This window comes from Convolutriloba macropyga, chromosome 8 (assembly GCF_964194025.1).
Source record: "Convolutriloba macropyga chromosome 8, txConMacr16.3, whole genome shotgun sequence".
In the NCBI taxonomy this organism is placed as follows: domain Eukaryota; kingdom Metazoa; phylum Xenacoelomorpha; order Acoela; family Convolutidae; genus Convolutriloba; species Convolutriloba macropyga.
In genome coordinates this window covers 35,921,143-35,943,551 of record NC_134475.1, presented here as the reverse complement: position 1 = coordinate 35,943,551, position 22,409 = coordinate 35,921,143, and the positions used below count along the sequence as shown (strand labels likewise).

The 22,409-nt window shown below is 37.5% G+C and overlaps 1 protein-coding gene across 1 annotated transcript in view; it reads right to left on the bottom strand.

Moving 5' to 3' along the window:
• Positions 1-22,409, bottom strand: part of LOC142345032 (uncharacterized) — a 137,438-nt gene that overhangs the window by 74,630 nt on the left and 40,399 nt on the right. The window contains exons 4-8 of the mRNA XM_075397116.1: positions 13,608-13,797; positions 13,265-13,279; positions 5,450-5,763; positions 3,783-3,910; positions 1,454-1,680 (exon numbers count right to left, since the gene is read on the bottom strand). Coding sequence (XP_075253231.1) covers positions 1,454-1,680; positions 3,783-3,910; positions 5,450-5,763; positions 13,265-13,279; positions 13,608-13,797 — 874 coding nt within the window. The remainder of the gene's footprint in view (positions 1-1,453; positions 1,681-3,782; positions 3,911-5,449; positions 5,764-13,264; positions 13,280-13,607; positions 13,798-22,409) is intronic.

Below are 22,409 nucleotides of genomic sequence, written 5' to 3'. Positions count from 1 at the left end.
TTAAGGCTGGAACAAGAAGTTTGTCAACACTTCCAGCAAGCTCTTGCGTTTCGATTGACTCATCCACTGGAGAAAGAACGTTTCTTCCTGTTTGGGTCAGAGGCCAACATAGGAGTTTTGGGCTTTCTGGTTAGAGTCGGTAGCGATGATAACATGGGAGTTTGTGAGATTTCGTAAACATTTTGTCGGACAATTTTTGATGACGTTTGTGCTGAGCTCTCCGTTTTTCTGAAATCTTCGAATTCTTCAACAGATTGCACCTTCACAGGGTTAGCAATGGGATATTTTCATTACATGCAAAGATTTGCTGCTTCCTGTTAACAGTCTTGATGCCTTGTTCCTTTGCAGCAACACGAAGTTGTCGATCAATGGGAGCGAAGCACTCTTCAATATAGATTTGCCCTTTTGCGTAGTTTTGAAAATTCTTTAGCCAACTTCGTCGATTCCATGCTAGATCCCGATGATGATGATATAAGAATTTAACAATAATGGGCCCAAGTTGTTTTCCGTTCTGTAGTGGGTGGCTTGCGGCCCAAGGTCCGCTTCACTGGTGTTTATCTGCATACAATTCTTCATAATTGATAGTACCGTGGCTACAGGGTTTTCAAGTTCCACATTTGATAATATGAGACACAACTTTCTAGAATATCTCTCCAACTCTATCACTCGACCAGACAAGGAATAAATTTCGTTTGTGTGGTCTTTGATACTTTCATTCATCAAGTGGTGATTATTCTTCAGCTCAGCAATGACACCGTTTTGTTGTTCGAGCTTCTCCTTCAACATCCGAATAGCTGCTTTAAGGTTTTTGATTTGTGCATCGTCTCCCTCTTGCACTTGAACCAGATCCTTTAGACTTTCATTCACCATCTCTGAAACTATTTAATAAGTCTATCAAAACAATTAGGCTAACCATATTACGTGACAAAAGTCAGAAAAGGATGTTTAAATTTTTTTTGAAACCGAATGGTTTGGTAACAAGATTTTGGTTTTCGCGCCGGTTTTCCAAGATAAAAAATCGATACGCAGTTTTGCACATCCCCCAAAATGAGTTTTCATGTCATCCATTTCAGAATAGACAGGGTCAGCAATATTAAGTTGTAAGAAAACCGCGTTGTTTTCTTTCAGGTTTTTATCCAGACTGCAAAAATGTTACAGGTTGTTAAACAAAAAAATCCACCACCACGCCCCTAACACACCACCATCCCACCAACACCACCAGTACGACAAAACCAACAACACACAACATTCACAACACCAACTCACCACCAAAACCACCAACAGACAACAACCACCCTCACACAAAGGTCACTCCGCCACCACAACAACACAAACCGCCTTGTCACCAACACACCACCATCACACCAGCAACAGACCACCACCACCAGTAGATCACAATCACCACCATCATCAACACACCACCTCATTCTGCCTTGAAGATGCTTTTTCTTACCTTGTGAGAATTTCTCCCACCCTGCGTACGCCCAACTCCTTAAACCTCTCAATCTGTACAGGGGTCCACTCTCTCTCGAGGGGATGATTGTCTCCGATTGCTTGTCCGTTGTCTCTCCTGTTTCTCTTCCCCTCCTCCTCCAAAATGTGCAGCTGTTGATTCTGTTCACTCCATGTCACTGTGACTGCCCCGGCTGACTTGTTCCTCCCCTTTTCTTCTCTCTTCACCTGTCAAGATTGCCAGAAGTTTTACAAAATCGGTATTTTCGACAAACCAAAATCGGTCCAATTTTGGTTGACGTCGTCTATGATTAACGAGCATTGCTCCTAATTGACAGAAATACAAGAGCCACCCAGGTTGAGGTCCAGAACGACATTGCCTCTGACCGTCCCAGACAAAAGTGGCCTCTGATCAGACTGACCCAGACCGAATTATCCTCTTATCAGACCATCGTGCGCTCGAAACTCCACGTGCGCTAGGACTGCGCTCGAAAACCTCCTCTAATCAGATTATCATGCGCTCGAAAATTACTTCTGTGCAGAGTAGTGTGCGCCCAAATCCGACTCTGATCAGGCTGAAGTGCACTCGAAATTGTCTCTGATCAGACAAAAGTGCGCTACAAATTGCCTTCGATCAGATTAAATTTCACTCGAAATTGCCTCTGACCGGACTTAAATGCGCTCGAAATTGCCTCTGATTAGACTAAAGTGCGCTCAAAATAGTTTGATCAGAGAACGGTTTTAAACACGAGAAAATCTCATAACAACGCAGTGAAATATTTAATTCGTGAAAAATGATGTTTTAAACATCAGCTAAGAAAAAACCAATTCTGAGAGTATTACTAATTAAATGAAAACGCAAGTGCCGAAAAACCCTGGTCTAGACTTCGACCAATGAAAAGACAATGCTTCACCAAAATTGGATATAATTACCATGCTGGACAAAGAAGCTATCAAAAGAACTTCGCCATATTTTATTAATCACCTCGACATGAATTTTATTACTCTGAACTTTTGCTTGACCTAAAATTTTACATTGGAATTTTTATCGACCAAAAATGGGCTTTGGACTTTACCTCGATTAAAAATTTTCAGGACACAAATTTGGGTCGAGCAAAAGCCAAATCTTAAGTGGAGAAAAAAATTTTCATGGGTCTTTTTGGACCACGTCAAATCTATCGTCAAGTCATGAGTCAAGCAAAAGTCTTTTCATGAGTCTGCAATTTTTCCTCAAAATTATACGTACAAATTTATTGCTCACTAATGCTGATAATGTAGTCAGCGTATAAGGAAGTCAGCTCTTTCATCATGGCTAATACGAAGAAGGCCATAACAATTAGACTACCTAGTGTCATCCAATGAAGTAATGTGTTAAAATAATACAGCTGCGATAGCTGCTTTATCTTAAGAAATGCAGATTTTCTTAGGACCCTTGACAGTTTTCCAATAATTTTTTAAATTGGACTGCAGTGCAGCAATGCTGTTTAGCTTTGCCCTTTTCCTGCTTTATTATGTGCAGCAGCAGAGAAAAGTTTTCCAAATATGCTAAAAGCAGACATATGAAAAGACTTTTACTCGACCTATGAAAAGACCATGCTTGACACAAAATCCCTATAAAAGGAATCTTGCTCGACTCATGAAAAGAACATCCTCAACGATAAATTCCTATGAAAAGATTTTTGATTGACCCATAAAAAGACTTTTGCTGAATTGTTTTTCACTGAATAGATAAACTGAGGCAGCTTTGCATAAAAAATTTCTTAACTAAAGTCACTTTGAAACGGGACCGGCAGTTGCTATCAGAGGCACCCCTTGGTTCTGATCAGCGCCACCAGACTCTAAAAGAGTCTCTGACCAGAAAAGTGCTCTATTGTTGCCTCTTGGCAGAGACAACATCTATAATTAAAAAAAAACCAAAAAAACTTTTAAAAAAATGTACTTGAAAAAATTTCCAATCAAACCCAACTGCACCCGAAATTTTTTGCTGATCACACTAGTATGCACTGAAATCCTCCTATGATCAGACTAAAATGTTCTCAAGCTTTTTCCGGACCATGTAATTCGAGCGCACCGAGAACATATTTGCTCTCGAAGATAGTCTGATCAGTGGTCACTTCGGTCTGAACAGCTCGAGTTACTTTTTGTCTTTTTTGTCTATTTTCCTGTTTCGTTAACAACAAGTTTTTCAAACAATACGACCTTCAACGCGGGTGACGGCTATAGTGTTCAAGCGTAACTTGAATAAAAAATGCAGACAAATTTTACAAGCCACATCCGGTAAAAATCAGTTGAAAATCGTTTAAAATTAGACTTCTGTGTCGTGTGCTCACTCTTTGTGCCGTAGCTGCAATTGAATTGACTTCCTCGTAGACGTTGGCATTTGTTTGTCCTTCAGTACCATCCACATCTGACATATTTGTGTTGCTCACGTTACGACCCGTTCTCTCTTTTCTCGTTTCTGAAGTAAAACGCTCTTATGAGATTGGTCGATGTCACCTCACCTTGTGAGGGGTTATATCACATAAAGTGATCATAATTTTTATTCGGTCAGTTTTGGCGACAGTCAAAGATTTGTGAAAATTGCCACTATTCTATCACTGTTCTGCTTTAGGCAGATTCACGTTTAAATTTCCGTTTCAAAATGTTCATCATTGGGTTAGTGATTATTCAAAAAAACTTTAAAACGATTCCAAATTGTCACCACAATCCCAATTCTTAGAAAAATGTCTATTTTGAGACTTAGGATAATTTTTGGTTTCCAATTTAAGGCTGCTGGGACGATTACCCAAGTTGAGGCCGACGACGAAAAAACGAGGCGGTGTTGAGGCGGTGTCGCTGTTCAAAATTGTTGGAAAGAGTAGGATGGTGTCAGAGCAGTTTTTTAAGCAAATCAAGAAAACAATTCGGAGTTCACCAATCCAGATAATTTAACAAATTTTATTTGAACATTTTCACGAAGAGTCAAAACTTTAGACCAAAACAAGCGTTTTCGGATGTACAGGACACAAAATATGATTACCCAGGGCCTTTTCGACTGTGTTCTTCAACTAACACCTATTGCATGTTTTCAAAGGAATTGAGACAATTTGATACAGGTGCAATTTCCAAGTTGAGGACGGGCTCTTAAACTGTAATAATACAAAAAATCACACATACAGTCCACTAAAATCTGATCGTCTGCTTTTTCGTTCTTCAAACCTACCGTTACGATGATTGTCATGTTCAAATGGCCATATGAAATAATGAAGGTGGGTTCAATTTATGGAGAACTGAACAGATTGAACCAAAATATCCAATCTTGATTTCATTTGTCATAGACATCCCCATATTGTGTAAAATTTCAAAATCAAGCGCAAAAACCATTTTTAAATCTCCACTTTTTAGAACTCCACTTTTTCCTCAGAAATAACTTATAGAATCGGAAGTTCTTACCTCTCTGTTCCCCTGCTGCTAAAATGAAAAGAAACTCAGGTCAACAAAAATTGAATCCTGAGTGCTCTTTTATAGCGCAAAGAGTTCTACCACCAAAAATATGTTCTTTGGTTAAAATTCAGCAGTTGTAGGAAGCCGAACCCCTACACACATACACACATACACACACACACACACACAAACAAACACACACACACAAACACACACACACACATACACACACACACACACACACATACACACACACACACACAAACACACACACACACATACACACACACACACACACACACACACAGACAAACACACACACACACACACACACACACACACACACACACACACACATACACACACACACACACACACACACACACACACACACACACACACAAACACACACACACACACTCATTCATATGGCAGATTGCCCTGCTAATGTGAGCATCTGCGAAAGATGCCATATGTGTGTATATATTTCAAAAAACAACGTCTATCGGTTGTGCTTTAATGTTAGGTGAAGTTTTGAGTTTCATTGCACATGGTAACCATATACACTACTGACCATAGAGTGTTGTGTTGGATCCCTTCTTGTTGTAGCTAGAGAAGGATCTCCCCTCTGGTGGGGCTGAGTTGATCTTAGAGTTGGCCAGTCGACGCCTCATCTCAATCGTCTCTTTCCGTCTCCTTGCCAAAATTTCACTCGCGTTACTCTTCCCTGAATCATTCCTGGCGGACTTAGTGGCGCTCTGCTTTCTCCCACTATTGGAGACCCCCGCCTTTTTGGAGACCCCCGCCGGGGGTGACTTCCTGGGGTCGCCATAAGTGACTTTGTACAGTTTGTTGTTGCCCTCGTATGCCACGAAGGAGGCCTCGCGTCTGAATTTGATGTCAAGTTTACAGAACAGTTAATTTAGTTATACATAGTTTGCAGCAGACAGAACTCGGATCTTTTCCGTTAGTGACCCCCCCCCCCCCCCCCCAGGTTAGTGGGTAAATATTATTTGAATCTCCCGGCGCACGTTTCACATTTTCACATAATGATTGACTGTGTTTTGACACATGCTCTGTAACTGGGGTGCATAAAATACGGGGGCGGGGGTACAAACCAAGAAGTTGCCAAAAATTTATATAGGGACGGAGAATACTCTATTCTCTTTTATATAGCGAATGCTGTATGAAACCGTTTAATCGCAAATCTTTCGCCCAGAACAGGAGATAAGGCTTAGCATAATTCTGTAGCAAAACTTCAGTTCATAACATGCAAAAGAACACATATCTTCAAACACGCATTCACTCTTGCCTCTACCCGGGTCGAAGATGTCGTCAAGATATAAGAAATGCCCAGGCAACCGCTGAAAAAAAATTTAGAGGATAAATCTTACAAAAATATTCGCTTAAAGTGCTGAAACTTTGTAAAAGAGATACCAAAAATTCAGCAGATTGGGTGGAATATTACTTAAGATTTATTCGTTAAAAAATTTTTTTTTTCAGTGGCTGTCAGCGCATTTCTTACATAATTTTCAGTAATTTCACTACTTATCTTACACAACTTCAAATTTCAGCATTCATCTTACGCTTTTTCAACGCTTTCTTTAAACAACATTGATTTTTCTCTGCTTCTGTACATACAGAAGCAGCAGCGGAGCAAGACTAAACAGCATTGCACTACTGCAGTCCAACTTAAAAACAGTTATCAATATACCAAAAGACTTTTGTCAAACCTTAATTAGAGCACCGCAACAATTACACATTTTATGTACAACCATTCATTAAAAGAAGTTTAATACATAATAAGAAAGAGTTTTAGTTTAAAAAGAAGTATTGAAGCAGAAAGTTCTCGTTAAAACTGAGTTTCTGTTCCTGTTGTATTAAAGACTTCTTTTGCATCCGGCGCACTCAGCCATTTCAAGCACCATGGAGGGCTTCTACTGGCTGAACTTGGCATTTCAAAAAGATAATGGATCGTATACATGGCTAGCCTCGTAGGAGATGGTGTGATCGGCAACTTTCATTATCACAAGGTAAGTAACAAGTACTGTTAATTAATTAAAACAAAAAAAATAAATTTTCAGGATATTAAATGTTTGATGACGTTGGTGGGACTCGAACCTCATTGTGTGGATGTCAGAATTTTAACCGATATTAGTGCATTGCACTAAGTTTTCTTCTGTTTTTGGAGGTGTTTGGCATTCTTGTTTCATTGTTCTCAGTTTAGATTTGTCTGAAAAATTGAGACGGATGAAATTGGCTCATCCTGAGTCTCGAACCCACGCTCGCATTGTTAATATCGAGTTAGCTGTCCGCGCTAAGTTCCATGTTTGATGGCCCATATTTTCAATACTTTTTCGATCGCAATACGAATTAACTTCCAACCAATTAAAGCAGATAGGTAGTATAAAACAAATGATCTTAATTCGTATAATATAATAGTCGTCAGTCTAAGGAGAACAAATGCCAAAAATTTTCTGTTCGAAAAGCAAGGACTGAAAAAGTTAAGATGAACTTTGTTTTAATTTCATAAAGGAAAGTGAATAAAAAAAATCAAAACTAACGAAATATAAGAAGTGCTTGATTAAAAGTGCTACGCTGACCTAACCATAAAACCACTGAAATCAAACCGCGCGCAGCACAAAGCTAGATGATGAAGTGTTTCTCTTGATTAATTTAATTCAGTGGAGTATGAAATAGATGTTAAAAAGACTGAAATAAAGATCTCAAAAGGAAACGAAGCTTGATTAAATTGATAATTTCCGTAATTAGCTTTTGTTTTGGTGTTTTTAGTGATCTGTTCAGCCCCGAATTTACTAAGCGAGCGGCTGGCTGAATAGAATGAAAAGAATGAAGTGGATTAAAAATAAGTTGTGTTTGGCCCCGAGTTGACTAAGCGAGCGGCTGGCCATGCACTCATAATATTTCTGATCGGATAAAAAGACGCCTATGTGCAAAATAAAAAGTAAGAGAAGGAAATAAAAGGAAGGTGACACTTCTCGGCTTCGAACTCTTATCGGTTCGATTTGTTAGTTACGTGTATACGTAATTCTCCGCTGAGCCAATCGGCTTGGCTTCAACAATTATACTAAATCGTTTTGTGTTGGCTGTAGGTAATAAACGCTTTGACTGATATATGAAGAAAAAAAACAAAATCGCATAGTGATAAATAAACAAAGTTGGAGTCGAACCGTAGCTGTAGGTATAGAGATCTTCGTGTTCGTTGCTCGTCACAACTGCGCTGCTGGCTAATAATTTGTCTTATTTCGTTTGCTAGTCATTAAAATCGTGTGATGTTTTTCGCTGAGATTTCAATATAAAGTTGCACTTCCTTGTTTTCCCGTTTTTGTCTTCGTATTCCTATTTATTCAATTCCCAAATTTTCCACTGATGTGAGTCCGGCTGCCGATTTTTCTTGGAAAACAATTTATGGCCTTGAAGTTGGGGATGCACTGGGGCTCGATCCTCATTCTGTCATTCATCAGTGTTTTGAGCTGCTACCTACGCTGGATGGCTAGTGTGCACCAGTTTGTCATTTCTTTTTTTTTAGTATTGAAGGTGATCGAGAGTACTTTTGCAATTATTAAGCGGGCACTGCTTTTTTGTGGATTAGTTCCACTACAGACTGTGTGTTGTGTTTAATTGCCTGACTAATATACCCGTTTGCTAGTTTAATCTGAACTTCTCTAATTGTTTGCATGTTTGCGTCTTCATGAAGTTTTTGGACCTTGTAAAATCTAGGTTTTCGTAGGCAGATCCTCAAGGCTCTATTCTGGACACATTGTATTTTATTAATGAGTGCATGGGATTGGTCAATCCAACAAGCATTTGAGTACAAAAAAGAGGCCTGATCCAAGATTTGTATACCAATAAAAGACTCTCTTCGTTGATGTTTAGATTGCTAAGTCTCCACAGTTGAAATAACCTGCTGTTTGCTCTCTTTATTAGGCTATTGCAGTGATCGTTCCATCTGAGATGAGGAGTGAGAGTAATACCCAGAAACTTTAGCGTTTGCGTTTTTCCGACGGGTACGCCATTTATTTTTAAATTGAGCTCAGACTTTTTCTTAGATTGGTTTTTAAAAATCATGTACTGAGTTTTGTTAGGATTTATTTTATTTTCAAGTGGTCACACCAGTCTATAAGGCTATTCAGTGATGATTGCAGATTGATTTGAATTAGTTGTGTTGAGCGAGATCTGTAGTACAGAGCAAAATCGTCAGCGAACTGTGAAATCTGTGCTTTCATTTTTGGCAATCGGCTAACGTATATAAGGAAGAGAATGGGAGCAATTACGCTGCCTTGGGGCACACTGGCTGCCGGGCAGAAACTGGCGCTAACAGTAGTATTTATCTTTACGTAAAGGTTCCTTTGTGACAAGAATGTATTTATCCACTTAATGATTGGGATCTTCAGCTCAATTGAATTCAATTTGTGGATCAACCCTAGACGCCATACGGCATCAAATGCTTTTTCAACATCTAAGCAAACTAAACCAACCATTTCAGACCATTGGAAAGCTTCACTAACGTGCTGAGTGAGTTTGATAAGATTGTCTGTGGTACAGCGATGTTTCCTGTAAGCGCTCTGAGTTTCGTCAAATACATTTAGACTTTCGCAATGTTCTAAGACAATGTTTTTCACAACAGTTTCCCAAACTTTGGCCAGGCAATTTGTAAGACTGATAGGTCGATATTTTTCAGCCTTTGATCTGTCTTTATCTTGCTTTGGTATCATTGTTATCTGTGATTCTTTCCAATTTACTGGAACATACGAGTTGTTAATTGAACTAGAAATGAGGAGGCAGGCTAGGGATTTTATACTCCGTGGTAACTCACTGAGCACTTTGTAGCTGATTTTATCTGGTCCTGGGCATGACTTTCTCGATACGCTCAATATTTCATCGAATTCCTTTGTTTTAATCACAATACAAAGTTCCTCGGTGTCGACGTTTGTACTTAGAAATGCTTTGGTTTCTTTTTCGATTTTCTCGTAGAGTTCGGCAATTTCTGTTGGTACTGTTGTGTGGTCTTTCATTGGGTCTTTTATGAGTTGTTTGAAAAGCTCGCTTTTCTCATGATCTGTGACTGCTTTCGACTCTTTATATGTTAAATCGGGATAGTCGCAAGTTTTTTGTTTTGACTCGTGGTCATTTGTTAGTTCTTTTATTGCTCTCCAAAAACCTTTGCTGCCTTTGTCTCTTACACGTGCCAAAATTTTAGCTCTTTTTTGTTCTTCTGACTGCCTGATTGATCGTTTGATTTCTTTCTGCAGATAATTTATTTTTAGAGACCTAAATTCATCGTCTAATGCACCTTTGAGTTCTCTTCGCTTTTTCCTTTTCAGTTTTATCAATTTTTGTGTCTCAATACTGTAAGGAAGCTTGTTTTTGTTGACATATGAGTCTTCCAACGATTGGTGTATTATTTCAACCAGATTGCTGCTAAACTTATTTAGTTCATCCTTTCCCGGATACTGCGCAGGCCAAAGGTCCGATGATCTATACGATTTTCTAGCGTTTTCTCTGAAATGTCTGAAGTTAATTTCCGATTTCATTTCAAATTTTTTGCTTATTTTGAAATTAAAAGTTGTGATTGTGGTTCTATGGTCACTTCCCAGATCCTCTGAGACTTCGAAATTACTAAAATTCCTAAAAACTGTACTATCGCAAAAGTGTAAATCGAGCATGTTTTTACTTTTTCCGTCGAAAGACTGATATGTGTGGTGACCGTTGTTTAGCAGTTTAAAATGACCGTTGTCTATTAGATTCAGGAGTTTCTCACCGTTTTCAGAATCATAGGAGCAGTTTAATTCTTGGTGGGGAGAGTTGAAGTCACCACAAACAAAAACATTTGTCATACTTTCTGAGAATACTTTTTCCAGTGAGAGTGGTTTTCCAGGTGAATTGTAAACAGATATTATCCAAAAGTCTCCAAAATACGGTACCGTGATGCATAATTTTAGTATTTCCAGTGTTTTTCCGCTGCAATCGTTCTCCTTTTCTGCTGGTTCTGTTTGGTTTATGACGATGTTGTTCTTTATTAAAATAAGAGAGCCATGATGACTGTTGGTATAAGTTTCTGTTGCAACAACATAATTACGAAGAGGGCTGTTTTTCTGCCATTTTTTCACTTCATTCACGCAAATTATGTCTATGTCATTTTCGGCTAAGAATAAAATGAGATCGTTTATTTTGTTGTTTAGACCTCGACAGTTCCATTGCAAAATTTTGAGCTTATCCATTTTGGTTAAAGTTTTGGCTGTTTGATATGTTGTTAGGCGGCATTGAATTAACAGGGATTGCATTTGCACTCTTAATGCTCTCATGTATTTTTTGACCATCAATTTTTTCATTGAAGATGCGTGAGGCGCTGTTAGAAACAATGTTTATTATATCACTATATGACATGGTGTTTAGAACTGTTCGTATTTTGCTCAAGACTTCGGCTACAAGAACAGCTATTTTTTCAGTTTGTGGCGGCATTTCAACGTTGGTTTGCGGTTTTAAGTTTTTCGCTGCCGTAGAGTATTTATTCTCATTTATCTTTCTTGAAGCCTCAGCGAGCTTCTGCTGATAGGCCGGACAACCGCGATAAACTGTCGCATGAGCACCGCCACAGTTAGAACACTTAGCGTTTTCTTTTTGAACAGTACATTCTTTAACACTGTGCTCCTGCGAGCAGCGAAGACATCGAGTAGCATTACTGCATTCTTTTGCTGAGTGACCAAATTGTTGGCATTTGAAACATTGCATTACATGGGGTGGTTCACGGCTTGCTTCACATCGGTATAGCTGCCAACCTATTTTGACACCATGTTTCTGAGCTGCACTAACATGGTTATTGGAATGAGTTATGACTCGAATCAATTTTGTTGGTTGGCCAGTTGCTCGACTTGTTATTCGTGTAACTTTGTTGACATTCATTGCATTGTTGTTTAGGAGTTCAACTTTTATCTCATCAACACTAATGCTGTGATGGACATTTACAATTACGAAACTGGGTTTGGTTTTTGGCTTAGGAAGCGTGTTTCTGGCATTCACAGTGGCTTTTGGAAAGGCTTGAGTTAGGTTTACGGTTAGCATTAGGCATTCTCTAGAAGCGATGTCCTCAGGTTGAATAAAAAAATCGGTATTGTTCTTCAACTCTCTTATGTGCTTTATTTTGACCAATTGAAAGTTCGATCTGATTGCTCTTGCAAGCTGTATTTGTGATGGCCTTGGGTCAATAGAAACAACAATTGGTCTAACGTTGGTGATTGGAATTTGTGCTTGTTTCTTGAACCTTTTTCTTTTAGTTCGCACTTCATTAAAATCGCTTTCATCTTGTGTTGTTTCTTCGGCTGTCATTCTGGCTTCAGACAGAAGCCTTTCAATTTGGCTCATTTTAAAACTCAGCCTCAGAGAGGCTGTGACTTCTCGAAAAATTCTCTAATAAGACTTAACTTAGCCGAGTTGTTTTCCGTTTAAAGGGTTGATTAAAAGTAAAGTGCTAAGTTTGGTAGTGCTAGGCAAGTAAAACTTCAAGAATCGGGATTTAGGCGCTTTAAGATTGAGGGCTATTGCTTAGCAGAACGAAGAAGGTAAAATTTGAAACAATTTTTAAAGCGCAGAGAATAAATGAAAATAAGCCGATTAAAAGTCAGGATTTAAAAAGCAACTTTTAGTGAAAAATCTCTTTTTATAAAAGACTCACTCCCAAAGGACGTTCCTACACAAAGTGGAGTACTTGCTTGTGGCTTTCCTATCACACTTTGAGGTACTGATCCGAAAGTGACATTAATAGCGGTTTAATCATCATGGACAACAATTAGGCTAATTAGAGCCTTAATCAAACCTTAATTAGAGCACTTATCGCAGCTGGAGTGCATAGCCAAAACACTTGATTGAATAAAACCAGTTAGCTAAAATATACTTGTCCTCCTTCCGTTTGGTAAGATGAAAGTGTGACGTTTTTCTATTAATCTGTTTATCAAAAACATGAGTTGTCATTAAAAAATCAACGCTTTTGATTGATTAACGGCTGTACAGAAACGCAAAAGATGAAGGACCGTACATGCTGACTACGTTATAGGCAATATTGAGCAGTAAACATGCAGGTAAAAGGCGGTGAATCCGCTGAATTTGAAATTTTCACAAGTGCTGAAAGTATGTAAGAAAGGTGCTGAATCAAATGCCGCTTTTATGTAAGAAGTTTGCTGAAATATTTAAATTCAGCGTATTCAGCACCTATTTTTCAAATTTCAGCGCAATCAGCGCAAATCCTACATAATTGGCGCACATTCAATAGATTTCCTGCAACAATATCCGCTTACAGATGCTGATACCTCGACCCGGGTAATTTGTTTCAGGAAAATCAATTTAGCAAAATTTATCGGTAGGTAGTACTCACAGGGTAGCCGTGTTGCTGCACAATAATTTAAAATATTACTTAACAACCATCCATCCCGCGAGCCGGTGTACAATTTGTATTGGCAAACTTAGTAAGATATTGATTTCGGTAGCATAATAGGATAACTTTAGATCTTTCTATAAGCTCTTACAATAAACCCAACATGGCTGGTTAAGATCATGCCGAAAGCATCTAATTCGCTGGACTGGCGAAATTTTGTACGTATCTTGAGGTTTTTGTTTCACTGTATCACAGTGATCATATTTATAACTGTTATTTCTCCTTTTTTATTCGCAGTTATTAATCAAGAATGAAAGGGATAGTATTGGAATAAATAAGCGACCTTCTGTTTCGTAGTTCCTCTGCCTTCCTCAGTCGTTCAGCCTCTCTCTCGGCTGCAGCCTTCATGCGCCTCTGTTGAGCCAATACCGCCCCTATCTCTCCCCCGTACTCTGCTAAGATGGCCTTCCTCTCCTCAGTTAGAAACTTGTTCCTTGTCTGGGCTATATCCTTATATTGTAAATATCCCTCTCCTAAATAGTACAGTTAATAGATTTGCAACTGCCACCGACAGATGGACCATTTGAGTACAGAGCCACTGTAGAATGGAGATTAGGGGGAAAATGGGGCAATTTTTTTAGATTTTACCCGTCCACAATTACCCCCAAAAAATTTAAGATTCAGAGGGTAACCTTAGGGGTGCTCAAAGATGCAGGCTTTGATTGTAATGCGGGAGGAAAGTTTTTGGATTTTACGAACTTGGATTTTTGGATTTTAGAGTAAAATGATGTAAGTGCGAGGGGCTAAAAGATATATTAACCCCTCACTCTTACAACTTTTTGGTCTGTCAAGCAGTTTTTCTCCTTTTCTCCAATACCCCCAATAATAAAAAATATAATAATAATAATAATAATAATAATAATAATAATAATAATAATAATAATAATAATAATAATAATAATAATAATAATAATAATAATAATAATAATAATAATTCACTAAACTTGGTTTCACCAAGCTTAGTAAGTCCCTAACGAAGCTTTTCTCATTTTCTCCAATACTCCCAATAACAAAAATATAATAATAATAATAATAATAATAATAATAATAATAATAATAATAATAATAATAATAATAATAATAATAATAATAATAATATTTCACTAAACTTGGTTTCACCAAGCTTAGTAAGTCCCTAACGAAGCTTCAATTTGATTTCCCTCAAACACTGTCCATCTGTATGGGTACGATTTGTAATTAAAAGCTCTTCTTGGCTAAATCAAATAGATATTCTTTGACTTCTCTTCTCAATTTTGGAGGACTTGAATATGGGTTATAGTTGCGAAAATCACGCGCCAGTGACATCGAATTGTTGAAGTTTTTAACACGGTGGAAAAAAATAGATCGGCAACGTCGGTGATTACATTCGTTTGAATATAAAAATACTTTCTCGTTTGATCGTGTTTCCGGATATCCATTCCTTATTTGCCAAAACTGTTCTGCCTCAAGTGGAAGTTTTCTTGTCAAAATTCTGTTTAAAACTAAGAGATCCAAAAAGACAAGTTGATATATGATCGGAAGTTTACTGATCGAAGACAATCATTATATTCTTTATCAGTAAAAGGAGTGTTTGATTGTATCCATTTTAAAATTGTTCTCAGGAGTCTTTCCATATTCCTGACAATAGCTTTACTGGCATACCAAACATTTGATCCATAAAACAAGATCGATATCATGTAGGTTTTGACTAGGTTGCATTTTGAACCTAATTTGCTACCGCTTTTGAAATGGGGTCGCACATGCTTTTTTTCTACAAACTGGAAAACTCACCTTCGCTAACACAGCAACTGAAGATAAACAAAAGTTGATTCGAAATGTACGGTAAAGCAAATTTTGAAAATTTTTGGCTGATTCCATCAAAAGAGTTAGCACCACTACGTATGTATTTGATTGCCTCGCTCAGAGCCTCTTTGCTAAACTGAACGTCTTCAAAAAATATTTCTGGACTTTGATTAAATGGAATAACATATTTAGTATCGTCTTGAACAAAAACAAAAGCGAAATAATTGTTCTCCATTGCTCTTGTACCCAAAAACTTCTTTTTCCATGAACACCATGTTCTCAGGCAGAGCTGGCTGTTTCGTTATTTGTCTGATTAATTTATATGTATCGTTTGTTAACCAGACTTTGCTTTTTTCAACGAATTGATCCTTGTCATTATTTAGAGAAATGGATAATTCTTCTCTACGTCGTGAAATTTTCTCTGCGTTTTGTTTATTTTGCAAAGCTGTTCTGAGTTTATTTTCTAAATGGATACTGTTAGAGGACATGTAAAAAGGCGCATTGGTTTTTATAGAGGTTTTGAGTGGAATTGCAATAGAAGACGCTAATTCTAATTTATGGTAAAAGGAGTCGACAATATTATCAGTTGAGTCAAATGGAGACATTGGAAAAATAAAATTGATCGTAAATTCGTCCCAATTAGCTTTTCCAATAGTTAAACGTTTCATTTTAGGCAAGGCTTCTTGCTCAGCATATTCAATCGAAATTTCAGCTAACAAATACTTGTTATCTGAGAACGATTTCTCCTCTAACAGTTCGCTACACAAGTTAGCATTGTTACTAAGAAAAATGTCCGGCTTGCATGAGATTGCAGTGATGACATATTTAATTTTTTGAATTCGTTCAAAACTGCTTTTTTGTATGAACAATTTCTACTTAAAGTAAGCCAATCTGTGTGGGTATAGTTAATGTCACCATTCAAAAGAAAGTACAGTATTCAATGGATCTTTGATATTCTTGGACATCTCTGGCAATCTCTTGAATGGTTTTGCAGAACAAATCTGCTCTGAGTCTATGTTTGCTGTCAGCTGGGGGATTATAAATGGTGATAATTACGATTGTAACCTCCTTGAAAATGTATATGCAACAACAAATGAAATCTGAATTTGATCGCAAAAGCTCCATTTGGCATGATAATGTGTTTCGGTGTGGTATTAGGACGCCCCCATGTGGTCCCAGTTTTCTATCTTATCGCGAATGGATTGACTAATTAACATTTCTTGGTTTTCAATAATTGGGTTTAACCAGGTCTGTGAGGCAAACAACATCGGGATTAATAGTTTTCAGGAGAATATCCAACATCACTCGTCTATCCATACTAAATAATGGAAGACAATTCAATGATAGTACTCGCACAATTTTTTGCTTGATTTTATTCAAATGAAATCAGGAGGGTTCGTTAGAAGGCGACTTTTTCTTCTATGGATAAATTAGTATCAATCAATTTGTTCCTGAAAAACAGCCTAGCTGATCTAAATTTAATGTCTGAACAGTTCATATCCATGGTTTGAGCAAGTTTAAATTAATACTCTAGAGCTTGTTTTTCTTTTCCCGACTCATTTTTTGATAAAAACTGTTTGATATAAAAATTATTTGCCTTCAATATTGAAATTGACATCATCATGATTCTGCAATTCCAAGTGTTTGAAAGTTTCACAAACAGCGGTCGCGGACAAGTTTGGGTGGAGCTAAATATACCCAGACGAAAAATGTCTTCAATATTTTATGTCTGAATTCCAACTTTTCGAGCAAATTCTTCAACTGATTTTTTTGTCATGAGTGATTCTGTCCAATGCGGTTACCATTGTATTGCTTGATTTCTCTGGTATTCCGATTACTGTGATTTTATTTTCTCGCTCTAATTGACCAATTAGATCACCATTCGCTCTTGAATTCTCAGTTATCTTTTGAGGTTCATTCTCGTATCGTGAATTTTTAAGCGTCAGTTTAATTTCTTCTATGTCGTTAAGCATTTGGCTTTTAAATTCAGTAATCTCTTTTTGCAAGTCGTCTCTTATTCCAGCAAAACTCTGTCGAAAATTATTTTGCAATTTTCTATTTCATTGTTTTCTTGACCTCTGACGTTTGCTCTCAGGCCATGCAGGCCCAAAAAGCACCATTCGTCTTGACCAATGCCACGAAGTTCTCATGCGACAAATCAGTACTTGCAACGTGAAACCGTAGATTGCATTTAACGCAGTTAATGCATTAATTTTTGCAATTTAATTTGCAGGAGCCTAAAAGAACATTTTCAGAGGCGTTGTTACTTGTTTTGGTGCCTTTCTGTTTTCCCATTTCTGACTTGGGCATAAAAAATAGGCTTTTGGGAATGGTTTTAGGTACGGTCTCATCGGAGAACTGATATTGAGCACTTCGGCTAGCCTCCGTAGACCCAATTAAATAAACTGCACTCCAAAAAAAATATTGTAGCAAAGGTGTGTTAGCAAAGTTTTTCAGTAAGAATGTTCAGTTTTCAAGTTCAAGATTCCATCAATTTAGCAACTCAATTTTATAAGCACGTGCAAAGAAATCTATTGCATAATCTTTCACAAATCTATTACATTATTTGACCACTTGACAGACAAGAAAGATATAAGAGTGTGGGATCAATTTGTCTTTTACACCGTCACTCTTACATCATTTTATTCCCCGTGGCAGCCCAATGCAGCCCTAATCTTACATTTCTATGGGCAGAAAAAATCGACCGGGAGAACTACCCCAGTTGCGTTCCGGCTCTTTAAAACTTCTACACAGTTTAACCGGGTTGAGAACTTTTTACAAATTTGTGAAAGAAATGCGCTGAAAAGTGATAATTTTTCAATAGTTTCAGCGTAAAAACGCTAAAAAATGATGCCCTGAAAAGCGCTGAAACATTGTAAGAAGTGCGCTGGAAACCCCTCTCTTCACTGTCGTACCAGCTCTGCTACTTCTCCTTTATCCACTGGGCCATCCCTTCCTAACATTTTGTTCTTCATATTGATTTTAAATTAATAAAAAAATTTGTAAGAAATTCGCTGAAGTTATTTAAGAAAAGCACTGAAAATTCAGTGCATTTTCTAGTAAACCTTAATTAGGAAAGTAATGACCAAACTCAGACCAATTTAATCGTCAGAAGTTTAGGAATCAGTGCGAAAAACGTTCAAATTTAATGCAGTTGCTTACGTTTTGCGCTGATATTTGAGAACATTCATCTCAATAATTCAGTGCATTGCAGCGTATTATTATTATGAGCCGAAAATTTCAAGAAATTCAGCGCGTTTCAATGTGTTCAGAGCATTTCGTGCAAAATTTCCGGGCATTCAGCGCATTATTACAAAATAATGCCCCGAAACGGCGCTGACCCGATTAGTAACATGCATGTTATATTTGAGTAAAATTTTATCATGCTTTTTTTGGATGGCCATAATAATTTTTGTCATGTTCATAGCCGGAACGCGCGTTGAATACCGAATTGAAAAACAATGTTTAATTTCTGTATTAAACTGAAATGTAAATCCGGGGGACCAGAGGGAGTGTTCTTATTGTCTGAAATCAAGTGATCCGATTGCCTAGCATGTTAATCGTCTTTTCTTAGGCAATTTGGGCTGTTCGTAGGCTATAATGTATACCATTAGGATAAGCTTTATAGTATTGACCTGGAGGCCATAATCTAGAATTCCACCTCTGAAAAGACCATGCTCGACAAAAATTGGGTATGATTAGATCATGTTGAACCCAAAAGAGCTATGAAAAGTACCTTGCTAGACTTTATCAATCACCTGGACTTTGCTCGAACTATATTTTTTCTCTCTGGAAAATTGCTCCACCCAAAAAATTACACTGGAATATTGCTCTACGCAGATTTTCTCACCCTGAGCATTTGCTCGACCAAAATTTTAGAGGATAAAAAATTGGTTCAAACAAAAGTTATAAGTCGAGAAAAGGTCTTTTCATGAGTGTTTTTTTATCAGGTCAAATTTAATGTCAAATTATAGGTCGAGCAAAAATCTTGTCATGAGTCTGCATTTTTGTCTCAGAAATTTTACGTGCATCTTAATTGCTCACTATTGCTTATAATGTAGTCAGCTTGTATTCTCGTTCAGCTTTTTCGATTCTGAAGTGCCATCAGTCTGTCGAAAATATGCATTTCTTAAAAAAATTTATAACTCATAACTTTGGGAAAGAAAACAACTGAATAACGCAACATTCTCATCAAGGTTAATGGGAAGAAGGCCATCATAATTAATTTGCCTAGTTTCATTCAAGTATTGTGCTAATATAATTCAGCTGCGATAACTGCTTTATCTTAAGAATTGCAGATTTTCTTAGGACCTTTCGCAGTTTTCCATCTCTGTTTTAAGTTGGAGACATATGAAGCCAGACATATGAAAAGACTTCTTCTCGACCCATGAAAAGACCATGTTTGATTCAAAATTCCTACGGTCTGGAAAAGGCTTAGAGCGCAGTTTTTTTTCTGGACAATGGTCTAGAACGTGTCCGATTGGAGGTCACTTCAGTCTACGGCGGTCTGACCGGAGGCATTTTCGAGCCCACATTTGTCTGATCAGAAACCGACTCAAGCAATTTCTTTCCAAGATTTTTAGTTTTTTTTACTGACAGATGTTGTCTCACAAAAGTCAACAAAACAGCAGCGTTCTGATCAGAGACTCATCAAAAGTATGATGCGTTGATCAGGACTGATAGCAACTGCCTGTCACATTTTTTACACAATTTATGTACAACCATTCGTTAAAAGAAGTTTAATACATATTAAGAAAGAGTTTCAGTTTAGAATGAAGAATTGAAGAAAAAAGTTCTCGTTAAAACTGAGTTTCTGTTCCTGTTGTATTAAAGACTTCTTTTGCATCCGGCGCACTCAGCCATTTCAAGCACCATGGAGGGCTTCTGCTGGCTGAACTTGGCATTTCAAAAAGATAATGGATCGGATACATGGCTAGCCTCGTAGGAGATGATGTGATCGGCATTTTCATTATCACAAGGTAAGTAACAAGTACTTTTAATTAATTAAAACAAAAAAAAATTAAATTTTCAGGATAATAAAAGTTTGATGACGTTGGTGGGACTCGAACCTCATTGTGTGGATGTCAGAATTTTAATCGATATTAGTGCATTGCACTAAGTTTTCTTCTGTTTTTGGAGGTGTTTGGCATCATAGTTTCATTGTTTTCAGTTTGGAAGTGTCTGAAAAATTGAGATGGATGAAATTGGCTCATCCTGAGTCTCGAACCCACGCTCGCATTGTTAATATCGAGTTAGCTGTCCGCGCTAAGTTCCATGTTTGATGGCCCATATTTTAAACACTTTTTCGATCGCAATACGAAATAACTTCCAACCAATTAAAGCAGATAGGTAGTATAAAACAAATGATCTTTATTCGTATAATATAATAGACGTCAGTCTAAGGAGAACAAATGCTAAAATTTTCTGTTCGAAAAGGAAGGACTGAAAAAGTTAAAATGAACTTTGTTTTAATTTCATAAAGGAAAGTGAATAAAAAAAATCAAAACTGACGAAAAATAAGAAGTGCTTTTTTTTAAAAAGTGCTACGCTGACCTAACCATAAAACCACTGAAACCAAACCGCGCTCAGCACAAAGCTAGATGATGAAGTGTTTCTCTTGTTTAATTTAATTTAATTCAGTGGAGTATCAAAAAGATGATAAAAAGACTGAAATAAAGATTTCAAAATGAAACGAAGCTTGATTAAATTGATAATTGCCGTAATTAGCTTTTGTTTTGATGTTTTTGGTGATCTGTTCAGCCCCGAATTTACTAAGCGAGCGGCTGGCTGAATAGAATGAAAAGAATGAAGTGGATTAAAAATAAGTTGTGTCTGGCCCCGAATTGACTAAGCGAGCGGCTGGCCATACAGTCATAATATTTCTTATCGGATAAAAAGATGCCTATGTGCGAAATAAAAAGTAAGAGAAGGAAATAAAAGGAAGGTGACACTTCTCGGCTTCGAACTCTTATCGGTTCGGTTTGTTAGTTACGTGTAAATGTAATTCTCCGCTGAGCCAATTGGCTTGTCTTCAACAATCATACTAAATCGTTTTGAGTTGGCTGTAGGTAATAAACGCTTTGACTGATATATGAAAAAAAAATCGCATAGTGATAAATAAACAAAGTTGGAGTCGAACCGTAGCTGTAGGTATAGAGATCTTCGTGTTCGTTGCTCGTCACAACTGCGCTGCTGGCTAATAATTTGTCTTATTTCGTTTGCTAGCCATCAAAATCGTGTGATGTTTTTCGCTGAGATTTCAATATAAAGTTGCACTTCCTTGTTTTCCCGTTTTTGTCTTCGTATTCCTATTTATCCAATTCCCAAGTTTTCCACTGATGTCAGTCCGGCTGTCGATTTTTCTTGGAAAACAAATTATGGCCCTGAAGTTGGAGATGCACTGGGGCTCGATCCTCATTCTGTCATTCATCAGTGTTTTGAGCTGCTACCTACGCCGGATGGCTAGTGTGCACCAGTTTGTCATTTCTTTCTTTTTTTTAGTATTGAAGGTGATCGAGAGTACTTTTGCAATTATTAAGCGGGCACTGCCTTTTTTGTGAATTAGTTCCACTACAGACTGTATGTTGTGTTTAATTGCCCGACTAATATACCCATTGGCTAGTTTAATCTGAACTTCTCTAATTGTTTGCATGTTTGCGTCTTTCATGAAGTTTTTGGACTTTGTAAAATCTAGGTTTTCGTAGGCAGATCCTCAAGGCTCTATTCTGGACACATTGTATTTTATTAATGAGTGCTTGGATTGGTCAATCCAACAGGCATTTGAGTACAAAAAAAGAGGCCGGATCCAAGATTTGTATACCAATAAAAGACTCTCTTCGTTGATGTTTAGATTGCTAAGTCTCCACAGTTGAAATAACCTGCTGTTTGCTCTCTTTATTAGGCCATTGCAGTGATCGTTCCATCTGAGATGAGGAGTGAGAGTAATACCAAGAAACTTTAGCGTTTGTGTTTTTCCGACGGGTACGGCCTTTATTTTTAAATTGAGCTCAGACTTTTTCTTAGATGGGTTTTTAAAAATCATGTACTGAGTTTTGTTGGGATTTATTTTAATTTTCAAGTGGTCACACCAGTCTATAAGGCTATTCAGTGATGATTGCAGATTGTTTTGAATTAGTTGTGTTGAGCGAGATCTGTAGAACAGGGCAAAATCGTCAGCAAACTGTGAAATCTGTGCTTTCATTTTTGGCAATCGGCTAACGTATATAAGGAAGAGAATGGGAACAATTACGCTGCCTTGGGGCACACCGGCTGTCGGGCAGAAACTGGCGCTAACAGTAGTATT